The sequence below is a fragment of the Microcaecilia unicolor genome, chromosome 2 (genome assembly GCF_901765095.1).
Source record: "Microcaecilia unicolor chromosome 2, aMicUni1.1, whole genome shotgun sequence".
NCBI lineage: Eukaryota > Metazoa > Chordata > Amphibia > Gymnophiona > Siphonopidae > Microcaecilia > Microcaecilia unicolor.
This window is the reverse complement of record NC_044032.1, coordinates 421,122,631-421,140,843: the sequence shown is the minus strand read 5'-3', so window position 1 is coordinate 421,140,843 and position 18,213 is coordinate 421,122,631. Positions and strand designations below refer to the sequence as shown.

The following is an 18,213-nucleotide window of genomic DNA, read 5'->3' as shown; positions in this document are numbered from 1 at the left end:
CCAGAGGAGACCATAATCAAAGTGAATGTGCTGTGTGCGGTCAATTCAACAATAAAAATATATACTTCCACTGCAACAAAGTCTGGTATCCCCAACATAAACGTGGACTCCATCACTAGATACTCTAGATACTCTAGTCTGTATCACAAACACCCTTGCTCTTGTTTTCAATAGCAGTCATAAAAAAAGTGACACTTATCTGAAACTGAAGTCAAAGTTCAGAAGTTGCAAAACATAAACTCTGAAAGTGCTGACTCTACAGATCTCCATTTCGGAAACAATCCTTCGTCAGGAACCCTGGTATTCAAAAACTGCAACTGGAGTTAAGCTCCTTCCAAAAATGGCGATCAAAGAAGGGGAACCTGCATTTCTAACCTATGCAGAGTAAGTCAAGCATAGAAAGATAAAAGGAGGCAAAGATAAACCCCCCTAGAAAAAGGGAAAGAAGGGATACACCACAAGCATTCAAATTCTTAGCAGGCCTCAATAAAGTGCAGGAAGATAGCATTTTCCACAGAAAGACTGCTCAAGCACAATGGGTCATGATATAAAGTAGAAGGGAACAAAGCTTACACAAAGAATGTGAGAAAACACTTTCACTAGTGACTGAAAAAGTTAGAAAACACTTCACTGGTGATTGCCCAGTGTGAGAAAATACTCTTTTACAAGTACTGGACACCTACAGCAGGCTTCAAGGAGAGGTCAGGGCTGGATTTGAGAAGTCTGAATAAGAGGCAGGACCAGAGAACAGTGGGAAGTGGGAAGTGCAGGTTTTATGGCCCTGAACAGGAAATCCAGGCTCCTGTTTAAGTCAGTAATGTGGTGCCTTCAATATTTGTCACCCTTGGCAGTTGTCAATCCTGCTTAATTTCGAACGAGAAGGCCGGCCATCTTCCGACACAAATCGGGAGATGGCCGGCCATCTCCTAAACCCGGCCAAATCAGTATAATCGAAAGCCGATTTTGGCCGGCTTCAACTGCTTTTCGTCGCCGAGTCGGCCAAAGTTCAAGGGGCCATGTCGGCAGTGTACCGAAGGCGGGGCGGGGGCGTGGTTAAGAGATGGCCGGCTTCGGACGATAATGGAAAAAAGAAAGCCGGCCCTGACGAGCATTTGACCAAGCCGGCTTCACTTGGTCCCTTTTTGTTCACGACCAAGCCTCAAAAAGGTGCCCCAACTGACCAGATGTCCACCGGAGGGAATCGGGGATGACCTCCCCTTACTCCCCCAGTGGTCACCAACCCCCTCCCACCCCAAAAAAAAATTAAAAACATTTTTTTTGCCAGCCTCTACGCCAGCCTGAAATGTCATACCCAGCTCCATGACAGCAGTATGCAGGTCCCTGGAGCAGTTTTTAATGGGTGCAGTGCACTTCAGACAGGCGGACCCAGGCCCATCCGCCCCCCACCTGTTACACTTGTGGTGGTAAAAACCAAAACCCACTGTACCCACATGTAGGTGCCCCCCTTCATCCCTAAGGGCTTATCTTTGGTTCATTGCCATTAGACCATTCTTTATATATTCACAAATCTATACTTTTGACACATTGATAGCAATTATCCTTAAATACGTACTATCCAATTGGAAAGATAATTCACAAGTTAATATACATTTTTGGTGGAATAATGTCTTACAAATTCACAGATATTGTACAGCCACTGCTGGTAATTTTTAACACATCTAATCATAAAATTTGCAAGCTTATTTTCTAAAGAGAAGGACGCCCATCTTTCGACACAAATCGGAAGATGGGCATCCTTCTCACAGGGTCGCCCAAATCAGCATAATCGAAAGCTGATTTTGGGCATCCCCAACTGCTTTCCGTTGCGGGGATGACCAAAGTTCACGGGGGCATGTCGGAGGCGTAGTGAAGGCGGGACTTGGGTGTGGCTAACTCATGGGCATCCTCGACCCATAATGGAAAAAAAGGGCGTCCCTGACGAGCATTTGGACGACTTTACTTGGCCCTGTTTTTCTTACGACCAAGGCAAAAAAAGGTGCCCGAACTGACCAGATGACCACCAGAGAGAATCGGGGATCACCTCCCCTTACTCCCAAAGTGCTCACTAACCCCCTCCCACCCTCACAAAACAACTTTAAAAATATGTCGTGCCAGCCTCAAATGTCATACTCAGGTCCATCGTAGCGGTATGCAGGTACCTGGAGCAGTTGTAGTGGGTGCAGTGCACTTCAGGCAGGCGGACCCAGGCCCACCCCACCCCCCCTGTTACACTTGTGGTGGTAAATGGGAGCCCTAAAAAAAACCCCCAAAACCCACTGTACCCACATGTAGATGCCCCCCTTCATCCCTAAGGGCTTATCTTTGGTTCATTGACATTAGACCATTCTTTATATATTCGCAAATCTATACTTTTTGACGCATTGATAGCAATTACCCTTAAATACGTACTATCCAATTGGAAAGATAATTCACAAGTTAATATACATTTTTGGTGGAATAATGTCTTACAAATTCACAGATATTGTACAGCCACTGCTGGTAATTTTCACACATCTAATCATAAAATTTGCAGGCTTATTTTCTAAATAGAAGGACGTCCATCTTTCAACACAAATCGGAAGATGGGCATCCTTCTCACAGGGTCGCCCAAATCAACATAATCGAAAGCTGATTTTGTGCATCCCCAACTGCTTTCATTCGTGAGGATGACCAAAGTTCACGGGGGCGTGTGGGAGGCGTAGCGAAGGCGGGACTTGGGTGTGCCTAACTCATGGGCGTCCTCGACCCATAATGGAAAAAAAAGGGCATCCCTGACGAGCATTTGGACGACTTTACTTGGTTCTGTTTTTCTTATGACCAAGGCAAAAAAAGGTGCCCGAACTGACCAGATGACCACCAGAGAGAATCAGGGATCACCTCCCCTTACTCCCACAGTGCTCACTAACCCCCTCCCACCCTCAAAAAACAACTTTAAAAATATGTTGTGCCAGCCTCAAATGTCATACTCAGGTCCATCGTAGCAGTATGCAGGTACCTGGAGCAGTTGTAGTGGGTGCAGTGCACTTCAGGCAGGTGGACCCAGGCCCACCCCCCCTAAATGTCAAGATTTGTGTGTCCCTGACCGTATTATCGAAACGAAAGATGGACTCCCATCTTGTTTCGATAATACGGGTTTCCCTGCGCTTTGCCAGGACGTTTTGCGAGGATGGCCTCAGCAAAACTTGCCCCTCTTGGTCACCTTTACAACAATTTTTGGGGTCAAATCCAACTAAACTGAGCATAACATCCAAGGTTTTTTTTGTTTTGTTTTATATGTACTTCTCCCTTTTTTTTAAACCTAAAATTCATATAACTTCCATTAAAGTGTATGTTAATTTCATCTGCATATTTGTTGAGATTGTGTATTCATTCAATTCAAACTTTTGAACTGCCGTAACATTATTCATTTTTCATCCAGTTATATGTATTGTTCTATTATCAATACATTCTCATATGGAATGGAAGTTGGAAAGCATTGCTATCATGTATTGTATTGGATGTTATCCTTAATTTTTTAATAAAATTTACTTTAAACAAGAAAAGTCTGAAGATCCTGCTCTTCAATAAGTATTATGCTTTATTTTGTCAGTAGATTATTCTAGTTATTTTTATTTCTTTTTGTTTTGTTACATCCTAGATTTATTTTTCTAGCTTCTTAGTTGTAACCCGGTGTGAACTACGAAACTGGTATTAGTAGGCTGTAAGAGACCTAACTGTTTGTGTGGGTGGGAGGAAATCAGAGTTGTGGGTGTGCCTATGTAAGGAAATCAGGGATCTCTGTGTGTGTGAGAGAGGAAATCTGGGTATATGTATTTGTGTCTGTGTGAGGAAATCAGGGTGTGTGCATGTGCCTATGTGAGGAAATCAGGGCTCTGTGTGTGTGTGTGTGTGTGTGTGTGTGTTGTGTTTGCGTAACTTTATGAACTTGAGTCATCTAATGTAACAAATAAATAAATAACTTTTTGCTGCATCAGCCTTGTACTATTGGAAGGGGCACAGCCTTGTACATGTTGGAGTACAAGAGGGGTGCATAGTGCACAAAGACTTGGCTAATCATTGCCTAAGGTTTTCTCTGTTCCTGATGCTTTTTATGTAGTGACATAGCAGTAAAGTAGATGGTGGCAGATAGAACATAAAGCCTAATCCAGTCTACCTGATAAGGAGTTTAGGGTTGCAACTGGGTTCCCTGGAAGTTAGCCCTATGCATCAGCTCAGATCAGCATAGTGAAATTATTTGATTGTGCTGCTAAGAAGACTGTATGATGGAGGAGCAGCCTAGTGTTTTTTGTTTTTTATTTATTTGGATTTATTGACCACCTTTATGAAGAGATTCACCCAAGGCAGTGTACATCAGGTACAGTTTAACATAAAACTTACAATTTTGTTAACAGCATAACAATAGTAAAACAACCAAGAATAAACATAAATACAATAAATGAGGTAAACTTAAATTGTAAACTAAAACCTAATAATAGAACTACCGTGAAACAGTATCAAAAATATACACATTAACAGCACTGGAATTCAAATACCAGAAATATAATACAATGTTAGCATAATACTAATGATACACCTAATAAGCATGGATTAGAACTTTCAACCAAGATATGATGCTAGAGATTTTCTACAATACGGTTTACCATATAGCTGAGGGAATAAGAGCACATATGTGATGGGAACAAGATGTGTGGTACAGAGTCATTTTGGATAATTTTGTGGTTAGCTAAACTCAAGGCAAGTTCATTGGATAGTTAAGCAAGAGATAATCTAAGTTAGTGTGTGTAGCAAGCTAGTCCAAGTGCAGAATGAGTGTATAGTCAGTCGCCCTATGTATTAAAGGTTTGGGAGAAGAGCCAGGCCTTCACCTGCTTCCTGAAGTAGAGGTAGTCTTCAGCTATATGTAGCCCCTCTGGGAGTAAATTCCAGAGCATAGGGGCTACTCCTGAGAAGGCTCGCTGGCGGATATCACACAGTACCATTTCTTTTGACAAAGGTTCAGATAGTGATGATCCTTGAGAGGACCTTAGAGGTCTTAAAGGTAAAGGGCTAACTTATTCTTTAAGTACTGTGGCCCATTTTGTCCGAGCACCTCGAAAATCAAACATAGTTAGAGAACCATGCATAACATCCAGGGTGGCCATTTCAAATCCTACTGCTGCTCCTTGGCTAAGTCACTTAACCTTCCATTGCTTCAGGTACAAAATAGAGAGTTGTACGGGACAGAAATCTAGCTTATCCCTGCTGGAATCTTATCTGTCCCCACCTGTCTCCGCTGGAATCTTACCTGTCCCCAACTGTACCTGCAAGAATTTAACCCGTCCGCACCCATCCCCTAAAAAATAAAAATTAGTTGGCTCTCTCAGTCCGTGGGATTCCCTCGAGCCCATTCCCGTGCAGGTCTCTAGTAGAAAATTAGATTGTGAGCTCTCTAGGGACAAGGAAATATATCTATTGTACCTGAATATAACTCACCTTCAGCTACTACTGAAAAGGTGTGGGCACAATCTAAAATAAATATTTATCCACTAGCAACTACTGAATAAGTGTACTTGTTCTTTGACTTGTGGGCACTTATGTACAGTATATACAGTTGCAAGGTTCTGCTGCTATCTCTTTTCTACTGATCACAATTAAAGTTATGATGGGGTGGAGCTTCTTGACTAATTATGGAAACTCTGTGCTGGGGATGAAAGATGTGGGTGTGTCCCTCCCATCTCTAAAGAAGTGCTGACAGTACCTACAGCTTCCAATTTGCCAGAGGTTTGGTGCAGAGATCTGTCAGCCCCAAGCGAGAGAGACACATGGAGACCAAAGGAAAAGTAAGCAGCCTGCATTCTAAAAAACATTACATGAAATGGGTGATTGGATCTATAGTAGATAAATAAAATTCTGTACTGAAACTCTTTATAAAGCAGATTTTAAAATATACTCAGGCATATAAGAAAGGAAAGAAAGAAGAGCTACAAGCTGTCATTAAAGTGCTGGTGCCTCAACATTTTTCAATTGGCACCAATTCTTTTGTGATGGATTCATGTTCTAGAATCTTAGGAGTTGATGTGGTTTGTTCTATGACATTATCTAATCAAGTCAAATCTTTGATTAGCAAGTCTTTAATATGTTATAAAAATTTAGATCAATATGTAAATACTTCGAACCTGAAAATTTTAAACTGTTGGTACAGTCTTTGGTTTTGTCCAGATTAGATTATTGTAATGTCATTTACATAATCTGTTCTAAATTATTAACTGGTCATCTGCAACTGGTGCAGAACGCAGCTGTCAGATTGATATATTTTGCTCAGTGTTCAGAAATTACACTGGTAGCTTATTAATGCTAGACTCCAATTTAAATTGTGCACCCTAGTATTTCGGATCTTATATGATAAAGCCCCATTATATTTAGTGGATTGGGTATCCCTTCTTTCTATCAGAAATGGTGGTAAGACTCGTAACCAATTTTTACTTCATTTTCCAACACTTAAACAAGCTAAGGAGCTAATTAAAAAAAAAAAGTGCCATAATCTGCCTTTGGATGTTTTTCTCACTAAAAACCAATTTTTAGATGTTTTTCTATAAAGTCCATTAGAAGTGCATTCAAATCACAAGGGGGCATGTTGGGAGTGCATTAAAGACGGGATCACATCCATTCCTAACAAGGATGTTTTTCAGCCATAATGGAGCAAAAAAAAAACAAAAAACCGCCCAGTACTAAAACTAAGATGTTTTGAGCTAGACTTGTTTTTATAATGAATAAGGCACAAAAGGGTGCCTTAAATGACCAGATGACCACTGGAGAGAGCCAGGAATGACCCCCCAGTGGTCACTAACACCCTCCCACCCACCACAAACGTGGATACAAATATGATTTAGCAACCTCTATGACGGCCTCAGATTTTAGAATCAGATCTATTAGAGTAGCATTCAGGTCCCTGGAGTAGTGATCAATGCAGTGCACCATGGCATGGGGGACTCTGGTCCCCATCTCACTCCACCTGTCACATTTGTGGGGGGCACTGTGAGCCCTCCAAAACTCACCAGAAACCCACTGTACCAAAATATAGGTGCCTCCTTCACCCATAAGGGCTATTGTGTACAACAGTGGGTTTTGGGGGGCTCAGCAGACAAGATAAAGAAGCAACAGTGAAATGTGCACCTGGGAGCATGTTCTTGAAGTTCACTGCAGTGCCCCATTTATTTCCTGGGATGTCTGGGAGATCAGTCTACTAAAAATGCTGGTCCCTCCTACATCCCAATGGCTTGATTTTCTATATTTTTCACTTTGATGTTTTTTTTTTAATGGACCAAAAAACAAAATGACCAAAGCACAAAACTTTGTTAGAAACAGTATTGTCTAGTGGGTATGCAGCTTCCCAAGCGTATTGTTTCTAATCCGATCATTAATACTACACATAAACTACTGTCATCTTTTGACAAGCTGCAAACATCCCCTGGTCCTCTACTTTATGTATCCCTATCTGGAACAACCCTAAATTTACAATTGGTAAAAAACAGGTCTCCTGGTCTCAATGGCAGCGTACAGGCATATGGAATCTTAGCCAATTTGTTGATCTAAATACTCACACTTGGAAATCGTTTTCCTCTATGAAGGCTGATTTTTCCTTATTAAATTCCCATTTTTACCAATGGCTACAACTTACCTTCATGCTACGGAAAAGCAATCTGCAAATTGACAAATTGAACCATTCCCCTGATCTTACTGGTTTAGCCAATAGTCTTCAACCTACAAGCCATGTTGCATCCCATATATATACTTTCCTTTTAAGTAAATCTCCCATTACATGTATGGGTCTGCACAGGTGTTGAGAAGAGGATCTTCAACAACCCATTTCAGATAAAAGCTGGCAGCAGCTATGGAAATCATTGTTCAAATGCTCCAAATCTCCTGCCATAACACAGTCCCTCTATTTCTTTACACATAGATCATTATGGACGCCCCTCAAAGACGCATGCAATTAACCCTAACATCCCCAGCTTATGCTGGTCTTGTGCTCAACGAGGCACTTTTAAACATCTTATTTTTGAGTGTGTATGTATTAAGTCATTTTCGAATGATATATGGCATACTTTAACAGAATTGTTTCACTTTACTGGACCTCTGTTGTATAAATATGTGCTGCTTCATGGTCAATGTTTTCGATTTTTGTTAAACCTAACTGAATGCATGCTTGTTAATACTTTGTTCACCTTAGCCCTGGAAGACTTTGAACCAAGCTATACATCAAGACTGGTGGGATCTAGTGTTTCAAACTTACAAATATGAAACATTCCTTGCTAAAAAGTCATCTCGGTTTATCTTATATAAGAAGAAGTGGTCTTTGTTACTGTCTTATTTTAAAGAAGCATGTTGAGAAGGTCTTTTTTCTCTCCTCCTCTCTCTCTCTACTGTAACTTTTGATATTATGTAATCTTATAGGTTCATGCTATGTTGTTCTATATTTCATCTAATAAAAATACTACGACTAAAAAAAAGAAACAGTATTTTCAAAAACAGCACTGTGATGTCCCTGAAAATAGAACTGAGTCAGAACAAAAAGCGGTGAAGGTGGAACAAAAAGCAATGAAGGTGCCCAAAGAGAAAAGTCACCCCCAAAGCACTAATATTGAAATTCATACCAGGAAACTGATGCTACTAGGGGATTCAATCATCAGAGCCTTCCAGGCTCCTCAGCTACCAGGAGTGCCAAACAAATAATCTCTATAATCAGAGAAGAATCTAAGAAGTCATACACTAATGTTGTTATCCACCTGGGAAAAAATGACGTGTCCAGTAATACCTTACTTGCACTGCAGAGAGCTTTTCAGGAGCTGGGGGAGGGGTTAAAATCTTTGGTACAAACAATAGCTTTTTCTGACGTATTACCTATCTTTGGAAAGGGAGAGAAGAGATTGCGAAGTACTGAAAATTTAGAAGGTATTAGGTACACAGGAGGATGGGGCAATACATGGAAAAACAAAAGACTATATTGTAATCACAGGCTCCATCTTACTATGGCAAGAAAAAATAATCCATGGGGAGAAATTTAGACAATATGTTTCTAGGCATTTAAACTAGAAGGTGGGGATGACATATGGAGGCAGGTCACTTCAAGTACTAATACTACTTATCATTTCTATAGCGCTACTAAACGTACACAGCGCTGTACACTTGAACATGAAGAGACAGTCCCTGCTCAACAGAGCTTACAATCTAATTAGGACAGACAAACAGGACAAACAAGAGATAAGGGAATATTAAGTGAGGATGATAAAATAAGGGTTCTGAACACGTGAATAAGGGTTAGGAGTTAAAAGCAGCATCAAAAAGGTGGGCTTTTAGCTTAGATTTGAAGACGGCCAGAGATGGAGCTTGACGTACCGGCTCAGGAAGTCTATTCCAGGTATATGGTGCAGCAAGATAAAAGGAACGGAGTCTGGAGTTAGCGGTGGAGGAGAAGGGTGCAGATAAGAGAGATTTACCCAGTGAACGGAGTTCCCGGGGAGGAATGCAGGGAGAGATGAGAGTGGAGAGGTACTGAGGAGCTGCAGAGTGAATGCACTTATAGGTCAATAAGAGGAGTTTGAACTGTATGCGGAAACGGATAGGATGCCAGTGAAGTGACTTGACGAGAGGGCTAATATGAGCATAACGACCCTGGCAGAATATTAGTCATGCAGCAGAATTTTGAACAGATTGAAGAGGAGAGAGATGGCTAAGTGGGAGACCTGTGAGAAACAGGTTGCAATAGTCTAAGCGAGAGGTGATAAGAGCGTGGATGAGGCTTCTGGTAGTGTGCTCAGAAAGGAAAGGGCGAATTTTGCTGATATTATAGAGAAAGAAACGACAGTTTTTAGCAGTCTGTTGAATATGTGCAGAGAAGGAGCAGGAGGAGTCGAAGATGACCCCAAGGTTACGAGCTGATGAGACAGGAAGGATGAGAGTGTTATCCACAGAAATAGAGAATGGGGGAGGAGGAGAGGTTGGTTTAGGGGGAAAGATAAGAAGCTCAGTCTTGGTCATGTTTAGTTTCAGATGGCACTGAGACATCTAGACAGCAATGTCAGACAGGCAGGCTGATACTTTGGCCTGGGTTTCAGCTGAGATTTCTGGTGTGGAGAGGTAGATCTGGGAGTCATCAGCGTAAAGATGATACTGAAAACCATGGGATGAGATCAGAGTACCAAGGGAAGAAGTATAGATGGAGAAGAGAAGAGGTCCCAGGACAGATCCCTGAGGTACACCAACTGACAGTGGGATAGAAGTAGAAGAGGATCCACTAGAGTATACACTAAAGGTACGCTGGGAGAGATAAGAAGAAAACCAGGAAAGAACAGAGCCCTGAAATCCAAGTGAGGACAGCGTATCAAGGAGCAGGTTGTGATCAACAGTGTCAAAAGCAGCAGGTAGATCGAGAAGGATGAGGATAGAATAGAGACCTTTGGATCTGGCTAGGAACAGATCATTGGAGACTTTAGCAAGCGTTGTTTCAGTTGAATGAAGGGGGCGAAACCCAGATTGAATTGGATCAAGAATAGCTTGAGATGAAAGAAAGTCAAGGCAACGGCGGTGAACAGCACATTCAAGTATCTTGGATAGGAAATAGGAAAGGGAGGAGGGAGATGGGGCGATAGTTGGAAGGACAGGTAGGGTCCAATGAAGGTTTTTTAAGGAGTGGTGTGACTACGGCATGTTGTGAAGGCATCAGGAACAGTTGCAGTGGACAGTGAAAGATTGAGGATATGACAGATAAACGGGATGACAGTAGGAGAGATAGTGTTAAGTAGATGGGTGGGAATAGGATCAGAGGAGCAGGTAGTTAGTTTCAAGAAGGAAATAAGATGTGTCGTTTCCTCTTCAGTGATTTCAGAAAAGGAAGAAAAGGAGGCAGGGGTTGGAGGGTTGAGAGAATGGACTAAGGGAAGGAGAGGTGGAGGTGACCTGGTTGAGAATTCAAGTTTAATCTTGAGAAGCTTATCATGAAAGAACTCAGCCAGAGTCTGGGGGGAAAGTGAAGGGGGGGGGGGGTTGGAGGTGAAGGCACTTTGATGAGAGAGTTCAGTGTGGCAAAGAGACGACGAGGGTTTGAGCCAAGAGAATTAGTCAACTGGATGTAATAGTCCTGTTTGGCAAGTAAAAGAGCAGACTGGAAGGAGGTCAGCAAGAATTTGAAATGTATGAAGTTAGCATGGGCACGGGATTTCAGCCAAAGGCATCCGGCAGAACAATCACAGGAACGTAGGTAGCGGATTCTAGAGGTCAGCCAAGGTTGGGGTTTGGTACGCTTTACAGAACGGGGAATGAAAGGAGCGAGAGTATCCAGAGCAGAGCAGAGACTAGTATTATAGGAAGAGACAGCCTCATTGACAGACTTGGATAACATAGTGGTAGAGAAGAGATTTGAAACATTGGAGGACAGAGTAGAAGGGTCAATAGCCTGAAGATTCCTAAATGTATTGGTTAAGATTGGACGGGATTGGGAAGGAGGATGTTTAAGTGTGAAAGTTATCAGATGATGGTCAGAGAGGGGAAGAGTTGAGGCACAGAAACTGGAGAGTGAGCAGTTAGTGGAGAGGATAAGAGCAAGACAGTGGCCGTTCTGGTGAATGGGGGCAGTGGAGCACAGTTGAAGATTGAAAGAGGATGTTAAAGCAAGAAACTGCGAAGCATAAGAGTCAGAGGGATCATTAGCATGAATGTTAAAATCCCCAAGAAAGAGGGAAAGAGATGAAGGTTCAAGAAAGAAGGAAAGCCAAGCATCAAAGTCAGTGAGAAAGGAAGAAAGGGACTTATCAGGGGGTCGATAAATGACTGCTACTCAGAGAGGCAGAGGAGCAAATAGACGGATGGAGTGAACTTCGAAGGAAGAAAAACAGTGAGACTGAGGTAGAAGAAGTGGTTGAAATCTACAAGAGGGTGAAAGTAGTAGCCCAATACCACCTCCACGGCCAACTAGGCGAGGTGATCACTCCCAGCCATAGGTGCCCTGTATAAGAGGCTTGGGGAGGCTAACCAGCTTATAATCGAAAGTGATCGCCGGCCATCTTCTGACACAAATCAGGAGATGGCTGGCGATTTCTTAAAAGCGGCGAAATCGGTATAATCAAAAGCGGCATTTTTTACAGTATCGCCGCTTTCCCGTTGCTTCGCCAGCGAAAGTTCAAGGGGGCGTGTCAGTAGATTAGCAAAGGTGGGACATGGGCGGGCATGGGTGTGGCTACCAGATGGCCGGCTTTCGCCGATAATGGGAAAAAAATGCGGCGTTAAGCAGTATTTCACCGGCTTTACTTGGTCCTTTTATTTTCATGACCAAGCCTCAAAAAGGTGCCCCAACTGACCAGATGACCACTGGAGGGAATGGGGTATAACCTCCCCATACTTCCCCAGTGGTCACCAATCCCCTTCCAAACTAAAAAAATAAAACTAAAAACCTTTTTTGCCAGCCTGTATGCCAGCCTCAAATGCCGTACCCACCTCCATGACAGCAGAATGTGTTGTATCCTCCGACAGCCTTTCCCTAGTTGCAATGTGGCTCTCGGGTGAGTGTGACACCTTTTCTGTTAGGTGCCCTGTAGAGTCACATTAGCAATGCATTGTGGTGGGTGTAGGGTACTGGGCTCTACTCCCATGGTGCTTTTCCCCCCTGCTAATTGGGTCAGAGTGTGCCCTGTTGTAGTCCATGCGGTAGTGGCCATTTTTGTATGCCAGTTTTAGTTCCCTTTCCTGTGTTACCCACGTTAGAGAACGTAGTTCTTATCTTGAATGGTGCTGAAAGAGGGCATTGTACACCATTGTGCCAGCTCTGACCTACTGCTAATCTTAGTACCAGGGGACTCTTTGCCAGTGGGGCACAACCTCTGATCTGCAGTTAACTGTGAGTAAACGTGCTTATTTCAAGAAAGGACATTTTCAGAGAGATTAGTTTTCAGGTGTGAACTGGTGTGCCAAAGTTATACAGCAGCAATAAATCCTAGAGCTGTATGCAGGTCCCTGGAGCAGTTTTAGTGAGTGCAGTACATTTGTGGGTAGTGGGATTGGGGGGGGCTCAGTTCCCAAAGTAAGGGAGCTATGCACGTGGGAGCTTTTCTGAAGTCCACCGCAGTGACCCCTAGGGTGGCTGGTTGGTGTCCTGGCATGTCAGGGGGGCCAGTGCACTAACAATGCTGGCTCCTCCCACAGCCAAATGCCTTGAATTTGGCCGGGGTTTGAGATGGCCGACATAACTTTCCATTATCGCTGAAAAACAAACCCGGCCATCTGTAACACTAGGGGGCGCTGTGCTTATGACAACACAAAAGCCACCAGACACAATATGCGGTATATCGCTTTTATTGGTGATACATATGTGAACACATACACCAAGATACTTACAGCACCCGCAATTCAGTCAGCATCTGGGAAGACCACCAGGGAAGCACTAGCTCTTCCTCAGAGATTGCAGGGACATCACTGAACAAGGCGTCCCTTCGTTCAGGCAAGCTTCTAAAGCAAGTCCCGTGCTCTCCCCTCTTTTATAGTGTGAAACAGAGGTGCCTTTCCCAGACCTGCACAAGCTGAAGGTGCCTTTCCCAGAGGTGCTGGCATCCCTTAAACAACCAGCCTGTTTCCCATAACAGAGAATAACTCTCCCAGACCTGCACAGGTTGAAGGTGCCTTTCCTATACGTGCTGGCATCCCTTAAACAACTAGCCTGTTTCCCATAACAGAGAATATCAACACATAATTACAGCCAAAACATTCCACTCATTCCATCCCCAGCTGACCTTCAATCCCATGTATTACACCATCTCAAACCCGGCGAACTCCATGGCATTTGGCCGGGCTAAACCGTATTATCGGAAAAAAAGATGACTGGCCATCTTTTTCGATTATACGGTTCCGGCCATGTTTTTCATGTGTGATCAAGGTGCAGTATTCTACTAGCATGTAGTATTTGCAGCCCTTTTTGTTTTGTTTTGGGTTTCTTCACCAGGTTGTGTACTGGTGTTTTAGAGCCCAGTGTAATTACAGTACTGCCTTTCCACACATAAGGTTGTAGCTCGTCCTGTCCTTGGAATTAGTGCTGTTATGGTTTGGTAAGGTTATGAGTGTGTTTTTGCACAAATTTGTGTATAGTGTTTTGCAGTGGAGAGATTGTGTGTTGGCCTTACTGAGGTGGCACCAAAACATCAGAAAGGGTGTAGAGCCTAAATCATGACACACTACCTCTTGAAGGATCTACATATGGTCTGTCAGACAATTATGGATGTAAGCCCCACCCCTAACCCTGCCCCTTTAGCCTCCCCAAACAGTTGGGCCACCAACCGCCTATGCTCCCAGCTAAAGCTAAAGACAAAATATGACAGTAGAAAAGAAAGCAATGAAAACAACAATCTTAGCAAATCACTTCTTACCAACACAGCAGGAAGTGAGACTAAACAAAAAAAACTGAGCAGAAGACAAAAATGCCACTGAAATGTAAATGGAAAGTGAAGACCACAAATGCTTGCAGTCTGAGCAATAAAGTTCATGACCTGCAAGCCCTGATGTTACAAGCATACTTAGATATTGTTTGAAATCACAGAGACATGGCTCAATGATTCCCATGAATGGAATGCAAACATACCAGGCTATAATCTATTTAGGAAGGATAGAGATGGTCATAAAGGTGGCGGAGTAGCGCTGTATGTGAGAAATGATATCGCAGCAACTGAAATGACAGGGGCCTGGGGAAAGGAAGAAGCGATATGGATCACTTTAAAAAAAGATGATGGAACCTTTGTCCACATTGGTTGTTGTCTACAGACCTCCGACACAATTGGAGGAACTAGATAAAGATCTGGTCATAGATATCAAAAAGTTGGGAAAGAAAAGAGAGGTGCTGTTGCTGGGAGATTTCAATCTGCCAGATGTGGATTGGAAAGTTCCATCTGTGAAATTGGAAAGAAGTAGAGAGGTCATGGATGCTTTTCTAAGTGCTGTACTTAGACAAATAGTGATGGAACCCACGAGGGAGGGAGTGATGCTGGATCTGGTGCTCACAAATGGGGAAACTGTGTCAAATGTCCGAGTGGATGCCCACGTGCAGCAGTGACCATCAATCAATTTGGTTTGATATAACAGCTGAAATGGAGGGCAGCCACTCAAAACTCAAAGTCTTGGATTTCAAGCATGCTGACTTTAATAAAATGGGGGAATACCTGAGGAAGGAGCTGATGGGGTTGGGAGGACATAAGAGAAGTGGAAGGGCAGTGGTCCAAGTTGAAAGAAGCTATAAATATGGCTACAAATCTTTATGTACGGAGAGTAAATAAAAGCAAGAAAAAAAGGAAACTGATATGGTTCTCCAAGCAAGCGGCTGAGAAAATAAAGGCTAGAGTTGGCGTTCATGAAATACAGAAAAACTCAAGAAGAACAGAGAGGAATACCGTATGAAACTGAAAGAAGCCAAGGAAGAGATACCTCTGGTGAAAGCAGATGAACAAATGGCTAGAAATGTAAGCAGGGGCGACAAAAATTTCTTCAGGTTTATTAGTGAAAGGAGGAAGACTAAAAATGGAATTGTGAGACTGAAAGATGATGTGAACCGCTATGTGGATAATGATGAAGAAAAAGCAAATGTTCTGTTTTCACTGGAGAAAATCCAGGAGAAGGACCACGATTGACTAGCAAAAGTACATATGAGAATGGAGCAGATATAGCACCATTCACGGAAGAGAGTGTTTATGAACAACTTGAAAATCTAAAGGTGGACAAAGCCATGGGACCGAACGGGATCCATCCCAGGATATTGAGGGAGCTCAGACAGGTTCTGGCGGGTCCTCTTAAAGATTTGTTTAATAAATCCTTGGAGATGGGGGAGGTTCTGTGGGATTGGAGAACAGTGGATGTGGTGCCTCTTCACAAAAGTGGTGATAGGGAAGAAGCTGGAAACTATAGGCCAGTAAGCCTCACTTCAGTTATTGGAAAAGTAATGGAAGCAATGCTGAAGGACAGGATAGTGAATTTCCTGGAATCCAATAAGTTGCAAGATCCGAGACAACATAGTTTTACCAAAGGTAAATCATGCCAAAGATATCTCATTGAATTCTTTGACTGGGTGACCAGCGAACTGAATCAAGGATGTGCGATAGATAGAATGTACTTAGATTTCAGCAAAGCCTTTGACAGGGTTCCTCACAGGAGGCTCTTGAATAAATTTGACAGGCTGAAGATAGGACCAAACATGGTGAACTGGTTGACAGACAAACACCAGAGGTTGGTGGTTAATGGAATTCACTCGGATGAGGGAAAGGTGAGTAGTGGAGTGCCTCAGAGATCAGTGCCGGGGCCGATTCTGTTCAATATATTTGTGAGTGACATTTTCGAAGGGTTAGAAGGTACAGTTTGCCTTTTTGCGGATGATACCAAGATTTGTAACAGAGTGGACTCCCTGGAGGGAGTGGAAAACATGAAAAAGAATCTCCAGAAGCTAGAAGAATAGTCTAATGTTTAGCAATTAAAATTCAATGCGAAGAAATGCAAAATGATGCACTTATGGAGTAGAAATGCATGGGAGACATGTGTAAAGCAGTGAAATTCTGATAGTATCTGAGGATCTGAAGGCAACGAAACAGTGTTACAAGGTGGTGGCCATAGCCAGAAGGATGCTAGGTTGTATAGAGAGAGGTGTAACCAGCTGAAAAAAAGGGGGTTTTGATGCCCCTGTAGAAATCGCTGGTGAGGCTCCACTTGGAGTATTGTGTTCAGTTTTGGAGGCCGTATCTTGCTAAGGATGTAAAAAGAATTGAGGCAGTGCAAAGAAATGTAACAAATAAATAAATAAATATTGGTGTTCCCTTCACCTGTAAGGGCTATGGTAGTGGTGTACAGTTGGGGCTTGGGGGGCTCAGCAGACAAGGTAAGGGAGCAATGGTGAGATGTGTACCTGGGAGCATTTTATAAAGTCCACTGCATTGCCCTCACGGATGCCCTATTGCTTTCCTGGGATGTCACTTTCCCACTATTCTACCTGACGCCAAGCTTTCTATTTTTTTATAGCATCTGAGCCTTGTGTTTATTATTTATCATTAGATTTGGGCTTTGAATTCAGATCTATAGATGAAAAGGAGGTCTCATTACATATATCTAAATACCAGAGTGCTATTGATTTTCATACTTCATAGCAAGAGTGTATATTTCCTAATTACCTGTCCCATTGCAACTGAAGCTTTTACCTCCTCAGTGCATGTAAATGATTTCATCCCTGTGTGGTTCTCTGATGCTGTGTGAGGCTTTCTTTCCAACCAAAGCTTTTACCACACTCAGGACATGTAAATGGTTTCACTCCGGTGTGTATTCTCTGGTGCATTGTGAGGTTTACCTTCTGATCAAAGCTTTTACCAGACTCTACACATGCAAATGGTTTCTATCCCATGTGGACTTTCTGATGCACTTTGAGATTTACATTACAACCAAAGTTGTTACCACACTAAGAACACGTGAATGGTTTCACTCCATTGTGGATTTTCCTGTGTATTTTGTACGTTTTGCATTTGGATGTTTTTTGTTTGAAAATAGACCTAAAAATAAAACATCTAAATCACAAAACGTTTTTCCAAACAGCATTTTCAAAAGGAAAAGAGACTCTTTTTTTGTAGAAAATGACCTTTCCTGTTCTGATTTTGGACATTTTACAAAAAACGTCCAAATTCAGACTTAGATGCGTTATCCAAAAATTCCCCTTTTGCATTGGACTTGCCCAAAGTCACAAGGAGCAGCAGTGGGAATTGAACCCATGTTGCCAGGATCAAAACCTGCTGCACTAACCATTAAGCCACTCCTCCTCTGTTTGGGATGTCTTGCATTTGGATGTTTTTTGTTCGAAAATGAACCAAAAAAAAAGCCCAAATCACAAGACGCCCATAGCATTTTTGAACACAAAAGATAGACGTCTATCTTTTTCAAAAACAACCTTCTTTCCTGTTCAGAATTTGGATGTTTTTGTCAAACATCCAAATTCTGATTTAGATGTTCTATCGAAAATGCCCCTCCACGTCTCTTAAGTTCTTCATCTGTTGAACAAATACGTCTGTATCTTAGAAACTGAGATACAGGCAAACTATCTCTTAAAGAATGAGGGTGACAGCTTTTATATGATAAGAAAGAATTATGATCCGTTTCCTTCCGAAAGATGGTAGTAAAAAAAAATCTTTATCTCCCGTCAAGATTTTTATATCTAGGAATGACATCTCAGTTAAA

The 18,213-nt window shown here is 42.5% G+C and overlaps 1 protein-coding gene across 2 annotated transcripts in view; it reads left to right on the top strand.

Annotated features, from left to right (window-relative positions):
- The first annotated feature begins 4,152 nt into the window (after nt 1-4,152).
- Nucleotides 4,153-18,213, top strand: part of LOC115461133 (alcohol dehydrogenase 1-like) — a 55,057-nt gene continuing 40,996 nt past the window's right edge. Inside the window, exon 1 of one of the 2 annotated variants that reach the window (XM_030190728.1) lies at nt 4,153-4,354. In XM_030190728.1, coding sequence (XP_030046588.1) covers nt 4,322-4,354 — 33 coding nt within the window. In that variant the 5' untranslated portion in view covers nt 4,153-4,321. Of the gene's footprint in view, nt 4,355-5,678; nt 5,820-18,213 lie in introns of those variants that run through there. The other variant, XM_030190729.1, reaches the window with a different exon arrangement.